Source organism: Lepus europaeus, chromosome 8, assembly GCF_033115175.1.
Source record: "Lepus europaeus isolate LE1 chromosome 8, mLepTim1.pri, whole genome shotgun sequence".
Classification (NCBI taxonomy): Eukaryota; Metazoa; Chordata; class Mammalia; order Lagomorpha; family Leporidae; genus Lepus; species Lepus europaeus.
Genome location: NC_084834.1, coordinates 27013726 through 27032786, shown reverse-complemented (window position 1 = coordinate 27032786; position 19061 = coordinate 27013726). Strand labels below are relative to the sequence as shown.

The window sequence follows — 19061 nt, the reverse complement described above, 5'->3', positions numbered from 1 at the left end:
GGTCCCTGTTTCCCATAAGGGAGACCCAGATAGAGCTCCAGGCTCCCGATTTTGTCCTGGCCTCAACAAGCTATTGTGGACATCTGAGGAGTGAACCAATGGAAGGATTCTCTGTCTCTGTTTCCCTCTCCCTCTCCCTCTCTCTCTCTCTCTCTGTCACTTTGCCTTTCAAATAAATAAATAAACTTTACAAAATTTAATAAAAGATTGATGGAATACAGAAAGTTACATGATGAAGCAAACAGAGTTAAAGGCCAATTGTAGAACCTCAGTGATGCATCTCAGGATGTTTGCTGTATAATTCTTTCAACTTCTCTATAAGCCTGAAAATTTTCATAATTAAACTTTGGAAAACTGGTAACAGAAAAAAGTAGACTGTAGATGCTCTGCAATATGCACAATCTTACTTTGTCCAGGATGACAGGATTAAAAGATACAACAGAACATAATGTCATTTCTAGTCCTTAAGGCTACTGCTGCTGAAAGTGCTTTCAGTCATAAATACTTATTATCCAAGATCTTTCACATATTCTCAGGAATGATATATCTCAAGCATGGTCTCCTACCAGATTTTTTTTTTTAAAAAAATTCATTTAATTTTTTGAAGGGCAGAATTACAGAGAGAGAAAAAAAGGACAGAAAGATTTTCCATGCACTGGTTCAGTTCCCAAATGCATGCAACAGCTGGTGCTGGGCCACAAGCCTGGAATTCCACCCAGATCTCCAAGATGGGTGGCAGGGATACAAGTACTTGGGACATCTTCTACTCCCTTCCCAGGCACATTAACAGTTTTCCAAAAAAATCTACAAATTTAAATTTACTACTACATAATTTGATCATGCAAGGACCAGATATTTCACTTTTTTTTTTTTTAATAAAATACTTTGGAAAATACAACACATGTTTAACAAAACCTTGAGAGTCTATATGCCAGGCAATATGGTAAGGATATTTCTGGTATCTTTGTCAGACTAAAGCTTAAGTTTCTATTTATGAAATGAAAAGAAATCCTTTTTAAATGTTAATGAAACAAATAATTAATGTCTAATATCTAACATCAATTTTAACAAAAAGTATTTCAAGCTATATGGCATAAAGAATTTGGAAGAGAGATAACCAGTTATATAAGATGGCTTTCCAACTGCCGATTAAAAATCAAATAATAAAAAGATAAAATGTAACATCATTTTTTCCTTTATGGACTCAATAACTTTAATCAATAGTTAAAATTTGTGAGGCATTGTACTTAGGACATTCACAAATTGTATCATTTATATTTACAACAACCAATGAAGCTAGTACCACATATTATTTCACACATGGGAAAGAAGTAATTTCATTAAGGCCCCATACAAAGCAAGTGAAAATACTTATTTTTTTTTAACCTAAACTAGCAAGCCTTTTTTGAAAGTTTGTCCAATTCATTACTGACTAGCAAACAGCAACCAGGTCTTCAGGCTCACTAAGATTCAAATATTCCACCGCAGAATATGTTTTAAATATCACAAATCTTCACATAAATGATATTTTGTTTAACATAAAAATAGTTCAGGAAGGGAGAAAGGCATTTTCTGACTAGCACTTTAGTCCCTAAGGATCCAGCTGAAAAGCCAGACCAGCCCTTGAACTTTATCAAGATAAATCCCTGGCATCCACTAATCACCAGAGAGGATCTTCAAATTAGATAAGAACAAGAATGTTGGCATGAGAATGAACACAAACACCTTCCTCTTCACAAAGGCCCACAACCTGGCAGCCTTTCAGCAAGGTTTCACTCATGGAGCTGTTACTCTAAACTTTCCAGCTATTGCTTGGAAGTTGATAATTCTTAAGATATGAGGAGAGTTGTGATTTCTGACACAGCATTCCTGAGATAAATACATGATCAGAGGGATGCTTTGAAATTCCCAAAGATATTCCACTGGTCCATGGCTGCATGAAAGGTTTTCAAAAGGTGTCTCTCACTAAGAAAAAGAAGGGAGAAAAACAGAGCAGACTACTTGCCATGCGACAGTATGTTAAGCTTACCAGACACGTTAAGTTCCACAGAACATTCTGGAAAATGCTATCATTAAAATCATCCTTTGTTTTCTACTTCAATAAACCCTCTGTAAACTCTCTAAGCTTGGTTTCCTAAATTAGTCCAAAATCCAGTCACTTAAACAAGGCATCGGTAATGCATTGATTAAATTTATATGCTATTTTACAAAGAAATAAAAATAAATGCCAAAATATAAAGAAATTTTACTCTTTTAAAGAACATCAATTGATTTGACTTTGTCAATAAGACATGTTAAATTTAAAAATGTAACCGTATTGTTAGTACAGTGTTTCTAAGTACTCAATCTAACATTAATACAAATTTTTTTTTTTTTTTAATTTTTGACAGGCAGAGTGGACAGTGAGAGAGAGAGAGACAGAGAGAAAGGTCTTCCTTTTGCCGTTGGTTCACCCTCCAATGGCCGCCGCGGTAGGCGCGCTGCGGCCGGCGCACTGCACTGATCCGATGGCAGGAGCCAGGTGCTTCTCCTGGTCTCCCATGGGGTACAGGGCCCAAGAACTTGGGCCATCCTCCACTGCACTCCCTGGCCACAGCAGAGAGCTGGCCTGGAAGAGGAGCAACCGGGACAGGATCGGTGCCCCGACCGGGACTAGAACCCGGTGTGCAGGCGCCGCAAGGCGGAGGATTAGCCTAGTGAGCCGCGGCGCCAGCCCATTAATACAAATTTAAGCAAATTATAAAATTTGAGAATATTCTTAAAACCCTGATAACTGGGACTGGCGCCATGGCTCACTTGGTTAATCCTCAGCCTGTGGTGCCAGCATCCCATATGGGCGCCAAATTCTGGTCCCGGTTGCTCCTTTTCCAGTCCAGCTCTCTGCTGTGGCCCGGGGGGGTGGGGGGTGGGGTGGTGCAATGGAGAATGGCCCAGGTGATTGGGCCCTGCACCCACATAGGAGACCAGGAAGGGGCACCTGGCTCCTGGCTTTGGATCAGCGCAGCACTGGCAGTAGTGGCCATTTGGGGAGTGAACCAACGAAGGGAAGACCTTTCTCTCTCACACTGTCTATAACTCTGTCAAATTAAAAAACAAAACAAAAACCCTAATAACTTATACCTCTTCTCACTGTCAAAATATAGCAATTATTATTAATAGTAATTGCAATTAATATTACTTTGTACTTTTAATGGAATGTTTGAACATATCCAAACTATTTGTACAATGCCTTTTTCATTTAAAAATGTATCTTAGGCCCAGTATCGTGGCATGGCAGGTTAAACTGCTGCCTACAACACCAGCATCCCATATGAGTTCTGGTTCAACTCCCTGCTGCTCCACTTCTGATCTAGCTTCCTACTAATGTGCCTGGGAAAGCAACAAATGATGGGCCAAGTGCTTAGGCCTCATCACCCATGTGTGAGTCCTGGTTGTAGTCATTTGGGAAGTGAAGCTCCCTCTCCCTCTCTCTGTACCTCTTTCAAATAAATAAAATAAATCTTTTAAAAAGCAAAAAACTTATCTTTACTTAATTGACAGTAGTGTAGCACAGCAGTTAAAACAACACTTGGGACACCTGCCTCCCACATCGGATTGCCACGGTTCAAGTCCCACCTCCACTTCTGATTCTAGCTTCCTGCTAATGAACACCTTGGAAGGCAGGAGATAATGGATCAACTTCTTAGGACTCTGCCACCCATGTGAGACCCAGATTGCATTTCAGTCTCATAGCTTCAACCTGGCCGAACTTCAGTTGTTGAAGACATTTGTGGAGTAAACCTGTATATGGAAAAATCTCTCTGCCTGTATCTTTGCATTTCAAATAAATAAAAATTTTTTTTAAACATATCTTCAGTATCACTTGACATCAGTAACCAATGTTTCAGTCTTCTCTCTCTAATGGCTGCACAGTGCAGGTTAAGGATCCCTTAGACAACAAGTATTGGAGATTTTATTTTTTTTTTCCACATTTGGGAATTTTTGCACATACACAGTGAAATATCTTGGGGAAAGGAATCAAGTCTAAACACTAAATTCATTTATGTTTCGTATTTAACTTAACATATAGGCTGAAGGTAATTTTACACAATATTTTAAAGGCATGTTTGTGGCTTGACTATAACCAGTTACATGAGGTGTGGAATTTTCCATGTGTAATCTCATACTGCCTTTAAAGGTTTTAACATTTTAGAGCAATTTGGATTTCAGATTTTTGGATTAAGTATGTTCAACCTGATTTACTACATGCATAAAAGATACACGTGCCCAATGCCTCATATATTGGCAACTAAAAACAAATTTATTTATCATTATGAAACAACGTTGTGATGAAATGTTGCCAAGCAAATCAAAGGAGGTAACCTACTGTCAGACCCACTAGGTTCAAATCTTAGCTCCACCAATTATTTAGATAAGGCAGCCATTTGGGGGGTGAACCAACGGAAGGAAGACCTTCCTCTCTGTCTCTCTCTCTCACCATCTGTCAGATTAAAAAAACATAGTTTTTATAATATAAGGAATTAAAATATTAGCCTTAGAAATCAGACAAAATGAGTTTGAGTACTGGTTCTATCACTTTTTAGTGAAATTGGAAGTTTTCTTATTACTTAACTTTGTAGTATAGGTTGAATATCCCTCTTGCAAAATGCTTGGAACAGGACATGGTTTAGACATTGGAGATTTTTGGGTTTTAGAATATTTTAATAGACTTTACTGGTGGAACATTCCTTATCTAAAAACATGAAATCTAAAATGCTAAAAAATGCAAATTAAAAAGAATCAAAATGCTTTTCAGATTAGAGATGTTCAATCTGTACTGTACAACCATTAAAAAGAAAAAAATGGCATAACAATATGCATTGATGTTAAATTATATTAATTTTTATGTAATTTGGAGAAGTCACTCAATAAACATGAACTAATGAAGGATCTCTGTGAGTGAGATCCCAGTGGAAAGAAGGGGCCGTCAAAGAAGGATGTACTTTTCTCTGAAGGGAAGAGAGAATTTCTACTTTGATTATGGTCTTGTCTAAATAAGGTCAGAGTTGGTGAACTCAAGAGGCTTCCATAGCCTTGGCAGCTCATGGCAAGAGCCTCGGCTGATCACTGACGTCATAAATAAAATGTCAGTAGTTAAATCAGCAACAGGAGTCACTGTGCACTTACTCCCCATGTAGGACCTCTGTCCTTAATGAGTTGTACTATGAGAATTAATGGTAAAACTTGTCTTCAAACAGTATTTTATACTTTGTGTGTCTGTGTGGGTACAAACTGTTGAAATCTTTACTTAGTATAGAGTTGGTCTTCTTTTTTTTTTTTTTTTTTCCTGGACAGGCAGAGTTAGGCAATGACAGTGAGAGAGAGAGAGAGACAGAGAGAAAGGTCTTCCTTCCTTTGGTTCACTCCCCAAATGGCTGCTATGGCCGACGCACTGTGCCAATCCAGAGCCAGGAGCCAGGTGCTTCCTCCTGGTCTCCCATATGGGTGCAGGGCCCAAACACTAGGGCCATCCTCCACTGCCTTCCCAGGCCACAGCAGAGAGCTGGACTGGAAGAGGAGCAACCGGGACCAGAATTTGGCGCCCATATGGGATGCCAGCGCCACAGCCTGAGGATTAACCAAGTGAGCCACGGCGCTGGCCCTAAAAACTATTTTTTAAAAACAAGACATTTGAAAGTAGGAGCCATTATCCCACTATGTGTATACCCATGTATTATTTTTTTTAAGATTTTATTTATTTATTTGAGAGGCGGAGTTACAGACAGTGAGAGTGAGAGGAGACAGAAAGAGAGGTCTTCTTTCTGCGGGTTCACCACCCAAATGGCCACAACAGCAAGAGCTGGGCCGATCTGAAGTCAGGAGCTTCTTCCGGGTCTCCCACGTGGATGCAGGGTCCCAAGCACCTGGGCCATCTTCTACTGGTTTCCCAGGCCATAGCAGAGAACTGGATTGGAAGAGGAGCAGTTAGGACCAGAACCAGCACCCATATGAGATACTGGTGCTTCATGCAGAAAATTAACCTACTGTGCCACAGCGCTGCCTTCCACCATGTACTATTTACCTGAAATTTACACTCTGTTAATCTCATCAGCTTACAGTACATACCTAACCTTCAAGTAGAGGAAAAAGAGACAAGATGACAAGAAGATCTTCCACTAAAGTGGTATTTCCTATATGCCTCTTAGAATCTTAACACCATAAGCAATTTTAACTAGCTTCAATATCTAATGTCCCAACCCACAGCATGTCTGAAGTGCAAAAGTAGGAGAAATGAAAAAGTAAAACAATAAAAAAGAGGAAGCATAAAGTTATAAACAACAACCTGAAAAAGGAAAAAGATTTAGTAACTTAAAAAGATATTGCTGCATAGACCCAATGATTGTGGATAATAATAGAATAGATGTCATCATGAGAAGATTAAATTATGATGGGAACATATCAAAAGAAAATGTAAGTCAACTGCATGGCCAAATTAGAAAATGGTATATAATGAAGGGCTGGCACGGTGGCACAGCGGGTTAAAGCCCTGGCCTGAAGCGCTGGCATCCCATATGGGCACCGTTTCTAGTCCAGGCTTCTCCTCTTCCAATCCAGCTCTCTGCTATGGCCTGGGAAAGCAGTAGAAGATGGCCCAAGTCCTTGGGCCCCTGCATCCACGTGGGAGACCCAGAAGAAGCTCCTGGCTCCTGGGTTCAGATTGGCGCAGCTCCCGCTGTTGCAGCCATGTGGGGAGTTAACCAGTGGATGGAAGACCTCTCTTTTTGTCTCTACCTCTCTCTGTAACTCTGTCTTTCAAATAAATAAAACAAATATTTAACAAAAAAAGGACTATATAATGAATGATTTTAAAAGATCTGAGAAGGATGATAGAATCTTGTAATATTTCCTCATAAGGAGTACTCTGACGGGAGAGAAACCTAGAAAATACCTTCATGCCACCTGACAGGGTACAACTAGAAGAAACAGTATCACTTCTGTGACACTCCTGCAAAAAATACATTAACCTAACTCTAATCCTCAAGAAATGTTAGAAATAACTAAACTGGAGAGCATTTTAAAAAATAACTGTGCTATCATCCTCTAAAGTGTTAAGATCAATAAATTAATTTCTTCCAGATTCAAAAAGGATAAAGAAACACAACAAAATACAACACACAATCCTGAACTGAATCTTTGCACAATAAGAAATATCAGTGAGGTAATTAATAAAAACTGTAAGGTTTTTGAAGATTAAAAGGTAGTATTATACCATGTCAATTCATTATTTCAATGAATATATTATAGCTCAATAGAAAATATAAGGTATTAAAGTAGTATTATATAAGAAATAGTTCTTGGCCGGCGCCGTGGCTCAACAGGCTAATCCTCCGCCTTGCGGCGCCGGCACACCGGGTTCTAGTCCCGGTCGGGGCACCGATCCTGTCCCGGTTGCCCCTCTTCCAGGCCAGCTCTCTGCTGTGGCCAGGGAGTGCAGTGGAGGATGGCCCAAGTGTTTGGGCTCTGCACCCCATGGGAGACCAGGAGAAGCACCTGGCTCCTGCCATCGGAACAGCGCGGTGCGCCGGCCGCAGCGCGCTACCGCGGCAGCCATTGGAGGGTGAACCAACGGCAAAAGGAAGACCTTTCTCTCTGTCTCTCTCTCACTGTCCACTCTGCCTGTCAAAAAATAAATAAATAAATAAATAAATAAAAAAGAAATAGTTCTTTATTCCAATAAATGTATTATATTTATATATAGCATATACAAGAAAATATTCAAAGGTGATAGAATTCAAATGGCTCAAAAAAAAGTTCTCAACTTTTCTAGAGTTTGTTTCAAAACTTTTCAAAAAAAACTTTTCCAAAAATATTTATTTTTGAAACACTATGTTTAATAATTCTAATATATTTCTTTTAAGTAGAATTATAGTAAAATTTACAGTATTTAAAGACAATGTTGAGGCAAAGGAGCTAAAGGTTTCCTAGGGCAGCAGAATCAACAAAATCAGGAATCTAGTCAGTTTTCCCCAGCTGTCAGGGCTCTGAACACCTCAGTGAATTCCCAAGTCTGTTGGAATCCACAGATTCCCATTTTTGCCACAAAGGCTGGCATAGTACTGGCAGCAAGGGGCAGAAGGAAAACCACCTGAAAGTACAAGCGAGTCTTCAGTTGTAACAGCAACAACAACAACAAATAACTCAGCACACAAACTGCCAACGTAATAATAAAATTATTTTTAAAACTCGTCTTATTGGTATAATAATAAATAGAAACTAAGAAACAAAAATAACAATTTTTATAAGCTAGAGCAAAGTCTTCTTTCCTAATATAGAAGCATCAAGATTTAGCAGAGTTAAACTGAATTCCTGTTTATACTTTATCTTTAAAATTTGTAAGTAGAAGCACATGAAGACAAGATTAAACTCAGTACCTGTCAAAAGATCTGAACTGCACAGACTGTTCAACAGATAGGTGATCACCAAGAGCTCCCAGACAGGCTGGTGGCAGAAGGGCAGGATCCACTGTGACTCCATCTGCTGGGATGTTTACCAAGCTTCGGAGAATGTCTTTCACATTGACATTTTTTGAAACTGGAAGTGGTAGTGTAGCCTTGTTATCCAACTCATTTCCTCCATCATTTCTGGTTTCCTGAGATTTATTGACTTCTAAAGAAAGAGTGCATAACACCTCACTGATTGCATCTGGGCCTGCACTGACACTCGGAGGTGCTGCTTGAGGAGTTACATCCACACTGCTTCCTAAACCACCAGAGGCTTCTTCTCCAATGCCTGAATCCCTCCTTCGAGCAGATGATGTACTTTCAGATTCTTCTACTGAGGCTGGAGTTGAAGGGCTGAATGATGTTGGTGTGTTTTCCACATCTGGCACAGAAAGAGAAGAAAAGAACAAATAAAAATTTTCAGAACTAATTTAAAATGGTATATTTAGCCATAACAGCCAACTAGTACTTTAAATTCTGAAACATATATCATTTTCTAAAAAGGAAAGGCTAATTATATAATCAACAAAATATAATGAGTGATTGTACCTATAATCAAAATAAAGTATAAAAATATGGATTAAAAATATTGGCGATAAAAACTCTCCAAACTGATCATGACAGACCAATGTGTAGCAACACAAAGTTGAAAGCCACTCGCTTATAAGAAAGAGTCCAAAATCCTTAGAATAAAAGAAAAACCTCTATCACAAACATGGTTTCCACTGCTGAAAAACTTACTATCTTCTATATGGATAATAAAAGTCAATGATCCCTAAAACCCAGTTCAACAAAGTTCATCCCTTTTCCTCTCTTTTAGTCCCTTCAATCAGGATTTCAAGAATTCCAAGAAAAATGCACTGATGGCAGCTGGCATTTGATGCAGAAATTAAGATGCCACTGGGGACACCCTTTATCACAGTGCTCAGCTCTAATTCCAGCCTCCTGCTAACATGCATCCTGGGAGGCAGCAGTGATAGCTCAAATTCTTGGTCCTAGTGCACCCACATAGGAGACCTGCACTGAGTTCCTGGATCCAGGCTTTAGCCAGGCCCAGCCTCAGCTCTTGTGGGAGTGAACCAAGGGATAAGTTATCTCTGTGTGTATGTATATCTTTGCATGTTTTTCAAATGAATCAGATAAACTTTTAATTCTCTTATCAAGGTCACCAAAAACCTTTATCTAAATCAGCACCTGCTGATTAGTCCCTCCCACTTAATGATGCTCTCTTCACTAGGCTTGCAGGAACCAGGTACTTTTCAGCTTTCCTTCTACTACCTAACTGGCTACTAATTATGTCCTTTACTTTTTTGCTTCTCTGAATTTTTATGTTTTAATGCCTCAGCCCTCAGTTCTTGCCTTATCTTCTCTATATACATTTACTCCCTTAGAGATCTCATTCACTCTCACAGCTTTACACTATATTCTCCACCCCCTGCCAAAAACAAAAAAACCTCAGACTGTTAAATATAACTGACTATACTACATCCTCACTTATATATCCAAAGACATCTTAACATTTTGAAACTGAATTTCTTATCTTTTTATCTTTCCCTGACATTCTATTTCACTTTTAGTTACTGGACCTTGTAATCATTTGTGACTTCATTTTTGTTTCACATAGCCCACATTTAATTTTAAAATATTTAAAAATCTCATTCTTTTCTGCCACCAAAATATATCCATAATCTTGCTGCTTTTTGTCATCTCTAAAGCCACCACTCTAGTCCATCCCAATATCACCTCCTGCCTGAATGGCTGCAATGTCCTCCTAACTGGTTGTAGAAGATACTTACTTTAATGATCCTACTACTACGCCATGCCTCCTGCTATTTACCTCCTTGAAAAGCCCTTACAACTGGCAGAGGCTTGATTTATTTAAACCAAAAGAAAGTGAAAGTAGTAAGGTCTTACTACTGTTCCTAGAATCCCTGACCAACTCTTTATGAATTACAGCTGATTTCTGCTATCCTTGCTGGAGAGCACAGAGAGGCCCTCCAAACTCAAGGAAGAAAAGAGGAATTCAATTGACAGCAAGTTTCAAGACCCCAGACACATAAACTCAGTTCAACTCTTTCAGTCAGCCAGCCCCAACTGGAGAAGCCAGCCCAGCTGAGGGACTAGAAGAATGAGAACAGGTGCCACTGGAGGCTTCCTAACATCAGCAAACGTCATCTGCAATAGGGATGCACTATCCCCACCGTGCACTGCCCAAATCTAACTCACAGAATTATGAAAACAAGACTGATACAATTGTAGTTTTAAGCCAACAGGCTTCAAGGCAATGTGTTACACAGCAATACAAAGTCGAAACAGTAGCTTTTCCTCCAGGTGTTTCTTAATCACAGAATCCAGAACTTAACTTTTAAAAACATAATCCAGTTGTGATTCCTATACTCAAACTCCCCAATGATTTTGAATTTCCCTTAGGAAAAAAAAAATCCTATCTATCCCTCCTCTTCATTCCTATCATTTTTACCCTGTTTAATTTTCTTTCTTCTCTTAGCACTTTTACTAGCTAGCTTCTAAAATACTACAGAATATATTTGTTACACATACTTGTTTTCTATTCCTCCCCACTAAAACTATAAGCTCTGTGAGGGCAGAAATATTTTTCTGTTGTGTTCAGGAATACACTCAAGTACGTAATAGGCACTGAATGAAGATCTACTGAAAAAATTAATTGCCCTCTCTGGTGACAGGCATGTCTTTCTTTCTTTCTTTCTTTCTTTAATTAATTTATTTATTTGAAAGGCAGAGTAACAGACAGAGGCAGAGAGAGATACAAAGAGAGAGATCTTCCATCTGCTGGTTCACTCCCCAAAGGCCGCAATGGGCGGAGCTGGGAGGATCCGAAGCCAGGAGCCAAGAGCTTCTTGCCAGTCTCCGACATGGGTGCAGGAGCCCAAGGACTTGGGCCATCTTCCAGTGCTTTCCCAGGCCACAGCAGGGAGATGGATCAGAAGTGGAGCAGCTGGGTCTCGAACCATCACCCATATGAGATGCCAGCACTGCAGGCGGTGGCTTTACCCGCTAAGCCACAGCACCGGCCCCAACATTAACTTCTACAACTATGATAGCTGCTTATCTAGCCATACTTCTATAACTGGAAACAGTGTCACAACACCCAATCAATGCAGTTATGTGCTATTAAACTTGTTTCTTCCAAAAGAATATGAGTTGGTTCTTCTTCACAACAAATACTAGAATAAATTAAAAACTTCAACTTGTTATTTGCAAAGAATTACATTTGCTCATTTATCTTTTAATTAGATGGTTTGTTTAAAGAAAAAAAATCATCTCCCAATTGCAATTTTATGAAACTTAAATAATTAGATAATAAAAATGTGTGCTCTCACTTTATACTTGAATGGATTTAAATTCTAGAATAAACATTCTAACCACAGTTAGTAACATTTTATAAAAATTTTGGGTACCAGGGAATAAATATGAAAACTTACCAGGGAGTGATACAGTCTCATTTTCACTTCCAGTTTCTTTACATGACTGGCTACGCCTTTCATTTTGAGGTTCCAAAATGTCTCTGTACTTTGAGACCATCAGAACAGATATAAAATACACAACTGCCAAAGCTAAGAATTGGGCTTGTTTGCTATCCTCCTGGGAAAAAATAAAAGGAGTTGATCATGCCACTCTTGAATAACATGTTTTAATTTTATTTAACACTATGATATTTAAATATAAAAGATGTTAAAAAATGTTTCAATATATACAGAATTTAATACATGATTGTTTATATAAGAATAAATGCATTACTTATAATAATCATTTACTTATCATGATAATTTATAATTATCATAAATTTACCTGAGCAAAGATAAGGCAGACTCTTAGAAAAATGTATTTAAATGAGATTTTATAGTTGCAAAACATGGGAAGAGAGACACTGGCTGGCTTTTTAAAAATTAAATAACTCAATCTGCCCCTGTATACTTTAGAAGGATAATTATGTAGTAATTATATTAGAATAATTGAATATTTTACTTCTGATCATCAAAATAATAATTATGTTAAAAAACAAATTTCCAGGGTTTAAAGAAAAAAGTAAGGCTATCAGATACAGGACACCAAAGGATTTCTAGAGAATATTTTCAATAGCACTGACAACCAACTGTTGGGATGAAAAATACAGTGTCTTCCAGAAACAAAAGGAGAAACAAGTCTGACCTCTGCAAGAGGCCTGGCTCCATACTAGCTCAACAAATTACCCATCCACGCATCCGTATATCAATAATCTCTTCATTTAGTCAGATTCCTCAACTTTAAGGGAACTCCACACATTAATATCCTTACAACTTTCCGAAATACGTTTTAATTTAAATAAATTAAAGGGAAAATTCAAAAGTGTCTATCAAATCCTGGAAACTAAAGGTACTTCAAGTAGTAGGTAACGTTAAGATAAAAAAAAAGATACAGGACAGGGCGTGCATGGTGGCATAGCAGGTAAAGCTACTGCCTGCAGTGCCAGCATCCCATATGGGCACTGGTTGGAGTCCCGGCTGCTCCACTTCTGATCGCGCACTCTGCTATGGCCTGGGAAAGCAGTAGAAGATGGCCCAAGTCCTTGGGCCCTTGCACCCGCATGAGAGACCTAAAAAAAGCTCCTGATCGGCACAGCTTGGGCCGTTGCAGCTAACTGGAGAGTGCACCAGCAGATAGAAGACTTCTCTCTCTCTCTCTCTGCCTCTCTTCTCTCTCTGTGTAACTCTGACTTTCAAGCAAATAAATAAAAATCTTTTAAAAAAATACAGAATAAAGTTGTTTAGTGAATAAATAGAAAGTAATAGTAAAACAAATTAAAAGTTAGTAACTGGAGTCAAAGTTTTAGACAAAGTTAAAAAAAAAAAATGAGGCCGGCGCCGCGGCTCACTAGGCTAATCCTCCGCCTTGTGGCGCCGGCACACCGGGTTCTAGTCCCGGTCGGGGCACCGATCCTGTCCCGGTTGCCCCTCTTCCAGGCCAGCTCTCTGCTGTGGCCAGGGAGTGCAGTGGAGGATGGCCCAAGTCCTTGGGCCCTGCACCCCATGGGAGACCAGGATAAGCACCTGGCTCCTGCCATCGGAACAGCGCGGTGCGCCGGCCGCAGCGCGCTACCGCGGCGGCCATTGGAGGGTGAACCAACGGCAAAAAGGAAGACCTTTCTCTCTGTCTCTCTCTCTCTCTCACTGTCCATTCTGCCTGTCAAAAATTAAAAAAAAAAAAAAAAAAAAGATTCCAGGCTCTATTTACATATATCCATTTGATGCAATTTTTAGAAGTATTCTAATCTAACAAAACCTATGATATTTGGGGGGCTCTCATGTAATTACTTCTTTATCATGGTGGAAAATATCAATATATAATTTCCTTTTCTTATTAACTATCCCATTTCTCTGTCCTAACTCTGTTCCTCTGCCAACTATTATAACTATTTGTAACAACAGTCACATTAAAAATGCAGGCAAATAATTTGCTTGGTCTTAACTTCTTAATTAGTTGTGAATTATTCACACTTATCTAAATATTTATTTAACCCATGAATATGTTCAATGTTTACAGACTACCATGTGAAGTTCACAGTGTACACCTGGTTTCTGACCCAAAATAAAAAATTTCCCATAGATTCTATTATTTAAATCGTTAACTCCTGAAATAAAAATAGTTTTCAATGGTGTCCATCATTTACTGAATAAGTACTGTGAATCAGATACTGGACTCTATACATCATATGTATTTACAAATTTGAACAAGATGAGATTTAGAGAAGCTGATTAGTTTAAATAAGGGCATACAATTGTGAAAAGGAAAATCTGAACTCATATTAGAGTGATTAAAAACATCAGCTGTTAACCTCGTGACAATTATTTCTATATATCCTCAATCTTCAGTCATTCCTTTTTCATCAAAAGTTCCTCACATTAGAAGATGCTAAACTCTGAGATATGGCTTGAGGATTAAAATGGTTTCTCTTTAAAATTTAAATTTTGGAATTCCTATGACTATATAACTATTATAAATGTATTTTTTAATAATTTATTAATTCCAAAAATTGCACGATAGACAAAGCAGATATTCTGATGCTACTTTCAGATACCATGATATAATAACTGGTTAAAAAGTTCTGTGGGGCCGGGGATGTGGCACAGCAGGTTAAGCTACTACCCCAAGTGCTGCCATCCCACATGCGCAACGGTTTGAGTCCTGGCTGCTCCACTTCCGATCCAGCTCCCTGCTAATGTGCCTGACAATGCAGCACAAGATGGCCCAAGTCTCTGGGCTCCTGTCACCCACATGGGTGACACAGAAGAAGTCCTGGCTCCTTGCTTCAGCCTGGCCTAACACTGATCATCACAGCCATTTGGGAGGGAACAATCGGATGGAAGATTTCTCTCTCTCGCTTGCTCTCTCTTCTCGCTCTGTAACTCTTTCAAATAAATATTTTTTTTAAAAAAAAGAAAGTTCTGTAAGTACTAAATCATACAGAGCCAGACTGAAGAGTTAAGATTTCATTGTAATACAACAAATAAAAGGCCGGCGCCGTGGCTCAACAGGCTAATCCTCCGCCTTGCGGCGCCGGCACACCGGGTTCTAGTCCCGGTCGGGGCACCGATCCTGTCCCGGTTGCCCCTCTTCCAGGCCAGCTCTCTGCTGTGGCCAGGGAGTGCAGTGGAGGATGGCCCAAGTCCTTGGGTCCTGCACCCCATGGGAGACCAGGAGAAGCACCTGGCTCCTGCCATCGGAACAGCGCGGTGCGCCGGCCACAGCGCGCTACCGCGGCGGCCATTAGAGGGTGAACCAACGGCAAAAGGAAGACCTTTCTCTCTGTCTCTCTCTCTCACTGTCCACTCTGCCTGTAAAAAAAAAAAAAAAAAAAAAAGAACAAATAAAAAATGCAGTGGAAAGCCTTAACACCAGAATTGGTGAAGCAGAAGAAGGTATATCTGACTTAGAAGATAACACACAGGAAATTATACAGTCAAATAAACAAGAATAGGAAATTAGAAAACTAAAAATCACTGTTGAGAATCTACAGAATACTATCAAGTGACCGAACATACAGGGTGTAGAAGGCATACAAAGAGAGAAAGGATTAGAAGGTCTTTTTAGTGAAACAATGACGGAAACTTCCCTAATCTGGAGAAAGAAAGGGACATCCAAGTACAGGAAGCACATAGAATTCCTAATAGACATGACCAAAAAAGATTTTCACCATAACACATTGTAATCAAACTCTAAGACAGAGAATCACTCTTACCTCAGAATCAGCCCTTAAGACATCCTGGTCTGGCTGAAAGGCCCAGGAGAGCATTTCAGCATGGAAAGAAATGACACTGTGGCAAAAAATGTTCTACATGAAGGATCCCTGTGAATGAGACCCCAGTGGAAAGAAGTGGCCATGAAAGAAGGATGTACTTTTTTCTGAAGGGAGGAGAGAACTTCTACATTGCTTATGGCCTTGTCTAAATACTGACAGAGTTTGTGGATTCAAAAGGCTTCTATAGCCTAGGCAGTTTATGTCAAGAGCTTTGGGTGGTCAGTGATGTCATACATAAGAGTGATAACTGTTAACAACAGGAGTCACTGTGCACTTACTTCCCATGCATGACCTCTGTCTTCAATGAGTTGTATTATGAAAGTTAACTATAAAAGTTGTTCTCAAAGAGTTTGTGTGTGTGTGTATGCATGTGTGCAAATTGTGAAAATCTTTACTTAGTATAGAGTTGGTCTTCAGTGTATAAGATTAACTGAAAATGAATCTTAATGGAGAACGGGACTGGGAAGGGGAGAGGGAGGAGGAGAGGAGTGGGAATCTGGGTGGAATGGCAAGTATGGTGAGAAGAATCACTATATTCCTTAAGTGATACTTATGAAATTTGTATTCCTTAAAAAATAAATTTAAAAAATATTTCATTTTAAGTGGGCAATAAGAAACTATTAGACAAAATGTAAAGCATAAAAGCAATAAAATTTATTCTAGATTTTTAAAGATAAGTCGAGGAAGCACAGTTATGGCACAACAGACTCAGACTCTTTCCAATGAGAGAAAATGGGGAAAGAAGGAAACAGCAATGTTTCTGTACAAAATGGATCACAGCAAAGGACTCAGCAGGGAAAAAGAAAAAGTTGACAGTTTCTTAAAGAAATAAAAATAATGACTATCCAAGAACTGAGATCTAGGGAGGCAGTATAGCTTAGCAATTAACATCAAAATTTCAAATCCACAAGGCCATTAACTCACTTTACCCTCTTAGTAAATGTTTGATGTTAGGCACATTATTTAATCTAATATTGCTATATTGCTCACAGAATTATCATGAGAATTAAAGATAAAATGCATTAGAGCACCCAGTACTGTGCTTACGCCACAGTAAGAGTTCTATAAGTATTCAGTAGTGACAGTATTATGCAAATTCTGTATGCATACAAATATTCATTCAATAACACAAGAAAGGACTTAAATAGCAGAGAAAAGGGAGGGGAAAAGATGGATTCAAGTCCTAATATTTGTAAGACCTAAGTATGTAATATGTATTTGGAACATCCAGTACTAAATACACAGTGGGTGTTCAACATTTACTAATAAAAAGCTCATAGAAATTTTTATTTTCATTTTTATACTTTCTATATGACTTTAAGATTTCTACATGAAAATCAGTCATATTCTATATTCAATCAGCCAATATAAACTGAGAGCAACATTTTATCATGCACTTAACACATTAATATACCTGTAAGGGGAAAATATCTAATACTCAATAAAATAATAATCATCATAAAATAACCTACACTTAGAAGGTGAACATTTCATTACATTCAGAACAAGGAATTTGTATTCAAGCTGCTGGGTTTGAATTCAGTCATTTACTACCAATATTAACTTGGACAAGTAACTCAAGCTCTCTAGCCCCAAACTCCTCATCAATAAGATGGTAATTCCAAAAGCACACACTGAACAAGCTGTTGGACTTAACGAGTACATGAAGAGCATTTATAGTGCTTACCATGTAATGGGATTATGTTTATTATCATCATTCTGATAACTAACTCCATTTATACAGATAATATTTTCTAATACACTGTTTTCTCGGCCTTCTAGGACTACTAGACTAAATTGTGTCATAAAGAATTTTTATTCTCCATACTTTGGGCCTAGGGGGAAATATATATCAGCTAAGAGAGAATTTGAAAGAAGCATCATAACTTACTATATCTCTGAAAACAACCGCCCTAAGTCGATTAATATCCATATCTTGTAGAAGCCTGTCAAGATCTCTTACTGGAGATATTCCACCAGTCACAATGTCCACTGGACTCTATTTAAAGAAAAAATTACATGTACATATGCATCAATACATTTAAATAATAAACAACATTCTAAGGGCTAGAAAAGCAAGGCTGTAACATTCCTTCTTCCAGTTGTTTCCCACACTTCTTTTTTTTTTTAAGGGGAAATGGAGGAGTATAGAAGGGAGTCATGCTGGAAAAATCAACATATTTGAAGAAAACAGTTATCACAGAAACAAGAAAAGTAAACATTTGGAAAAGTAGACAAGATTAAGTATAAGCAAATCTTTACTGTATATTTAAGCACAAATATTTGAATGTTATGATCACAGACTAAAATAAGTACTTTAGGTTCTCTGTCAAATTTACTTTATGTTGAAATGAACAAATTAATTCAAGAGCTTAATTATAAAATGTAAGTATATGTTATTTCAGTGAATTATTCTGTCTGCTTACCTTTGCTGCCGATTTCCCCACAGGAATCATACTGTGGACTGTTTTCAGGACTTTGGCTGCATCTCCCCTACATTTCAACTGTGAATGCTGTTGACACTCTAAGCAATTCCTTACTGCCACTGCACACACTGTAATTTATTTTAATGAAAAGATTGGGAAAGAAAACAAAATCAAACTTAAGAATATGGAACTGATAAAAATCACCTAAACAATGTGATTCATGTAAGATTTCATTTAAAACAGATTACCTTTGACCAATTCCTAAAATGTTTCTAGACTCTATAACTTTGTGTTTGTTACCCGATTTTGTTGGCTCCCCCATTGTAGCCCCAGTTATGATCTGGGGGAGCCAGTACAGCCCAGTGGTCTACACTCTTAGGATCTGCTAAAACAAAATCAGTCTGGAATCCTAACAGTAGGCTGCTGTGTCTTAGATCTCAACCAAGTTAACTGGAACAATCTTTTATTAAGAACAAGATAGGGGAGAAAAGAATCAAAAGGACAGTGGAAGAAAAATAGAGCAAATAAACTATCTAGGATAATATACTTTGGTTATTTTCATTAAAATAAATGACTAAACTGGAAATCTTCATGTTTTTCTTATACAGCATAATTACAACATGATATTAACAGTGATGGATAGAAGGTGCAGTATTCATAGAAAACTCTGTAAGGACTACTGTTTACTGACTTTCATTAAACTGCTTAGAAAGTGGGGGTAGCAAAGGGAATCTGATTAACATGCAATCCAAAAATGTCTCTTTAAAGTTCCAGCTACTCAAATTATTTAGAAATTAATATTGAATTTAAATTATACACTATTTTCCCTAGCTTCTTAAA

At 38.3% G+C, this 19061-nt stretch overlaps 1 protein-coding gene across 5 annotated transcripts in view; it reads right to left on the bottom strand.

Moving 5' to 3' along the window:
• Positions 1-19061, bottom strand: part of LRBA (LPS responsive beige-like anchor protein) — a 730178-nt gene that overhangs the window by 534694 nt on the left and 176423 nt on the right. For all 5 annotated transcript variants that reach the window (XM_062199509.1, XM_062199506.1, XM_062199510.1 and 2 more), the window contains exons 27-30: positions 18222-18349; positions 17687-17794; positions 11942-12101; positions 8412-8862 (exon numbers count right to left, since the gene is read on the bottom strand). In XM_062199509.1, the coding sequence (XP_062055493.1) occupies positions 8412-8862; positions 11942-12101; positions 17687-17794; positions 18222-18349 (847 nt within the window). The remainder of the gene's footprint in view (positions 1-8411; positions 8863-11941; positions 12102-17686; positions 17795-18221; positions 18350-19061) is intronic.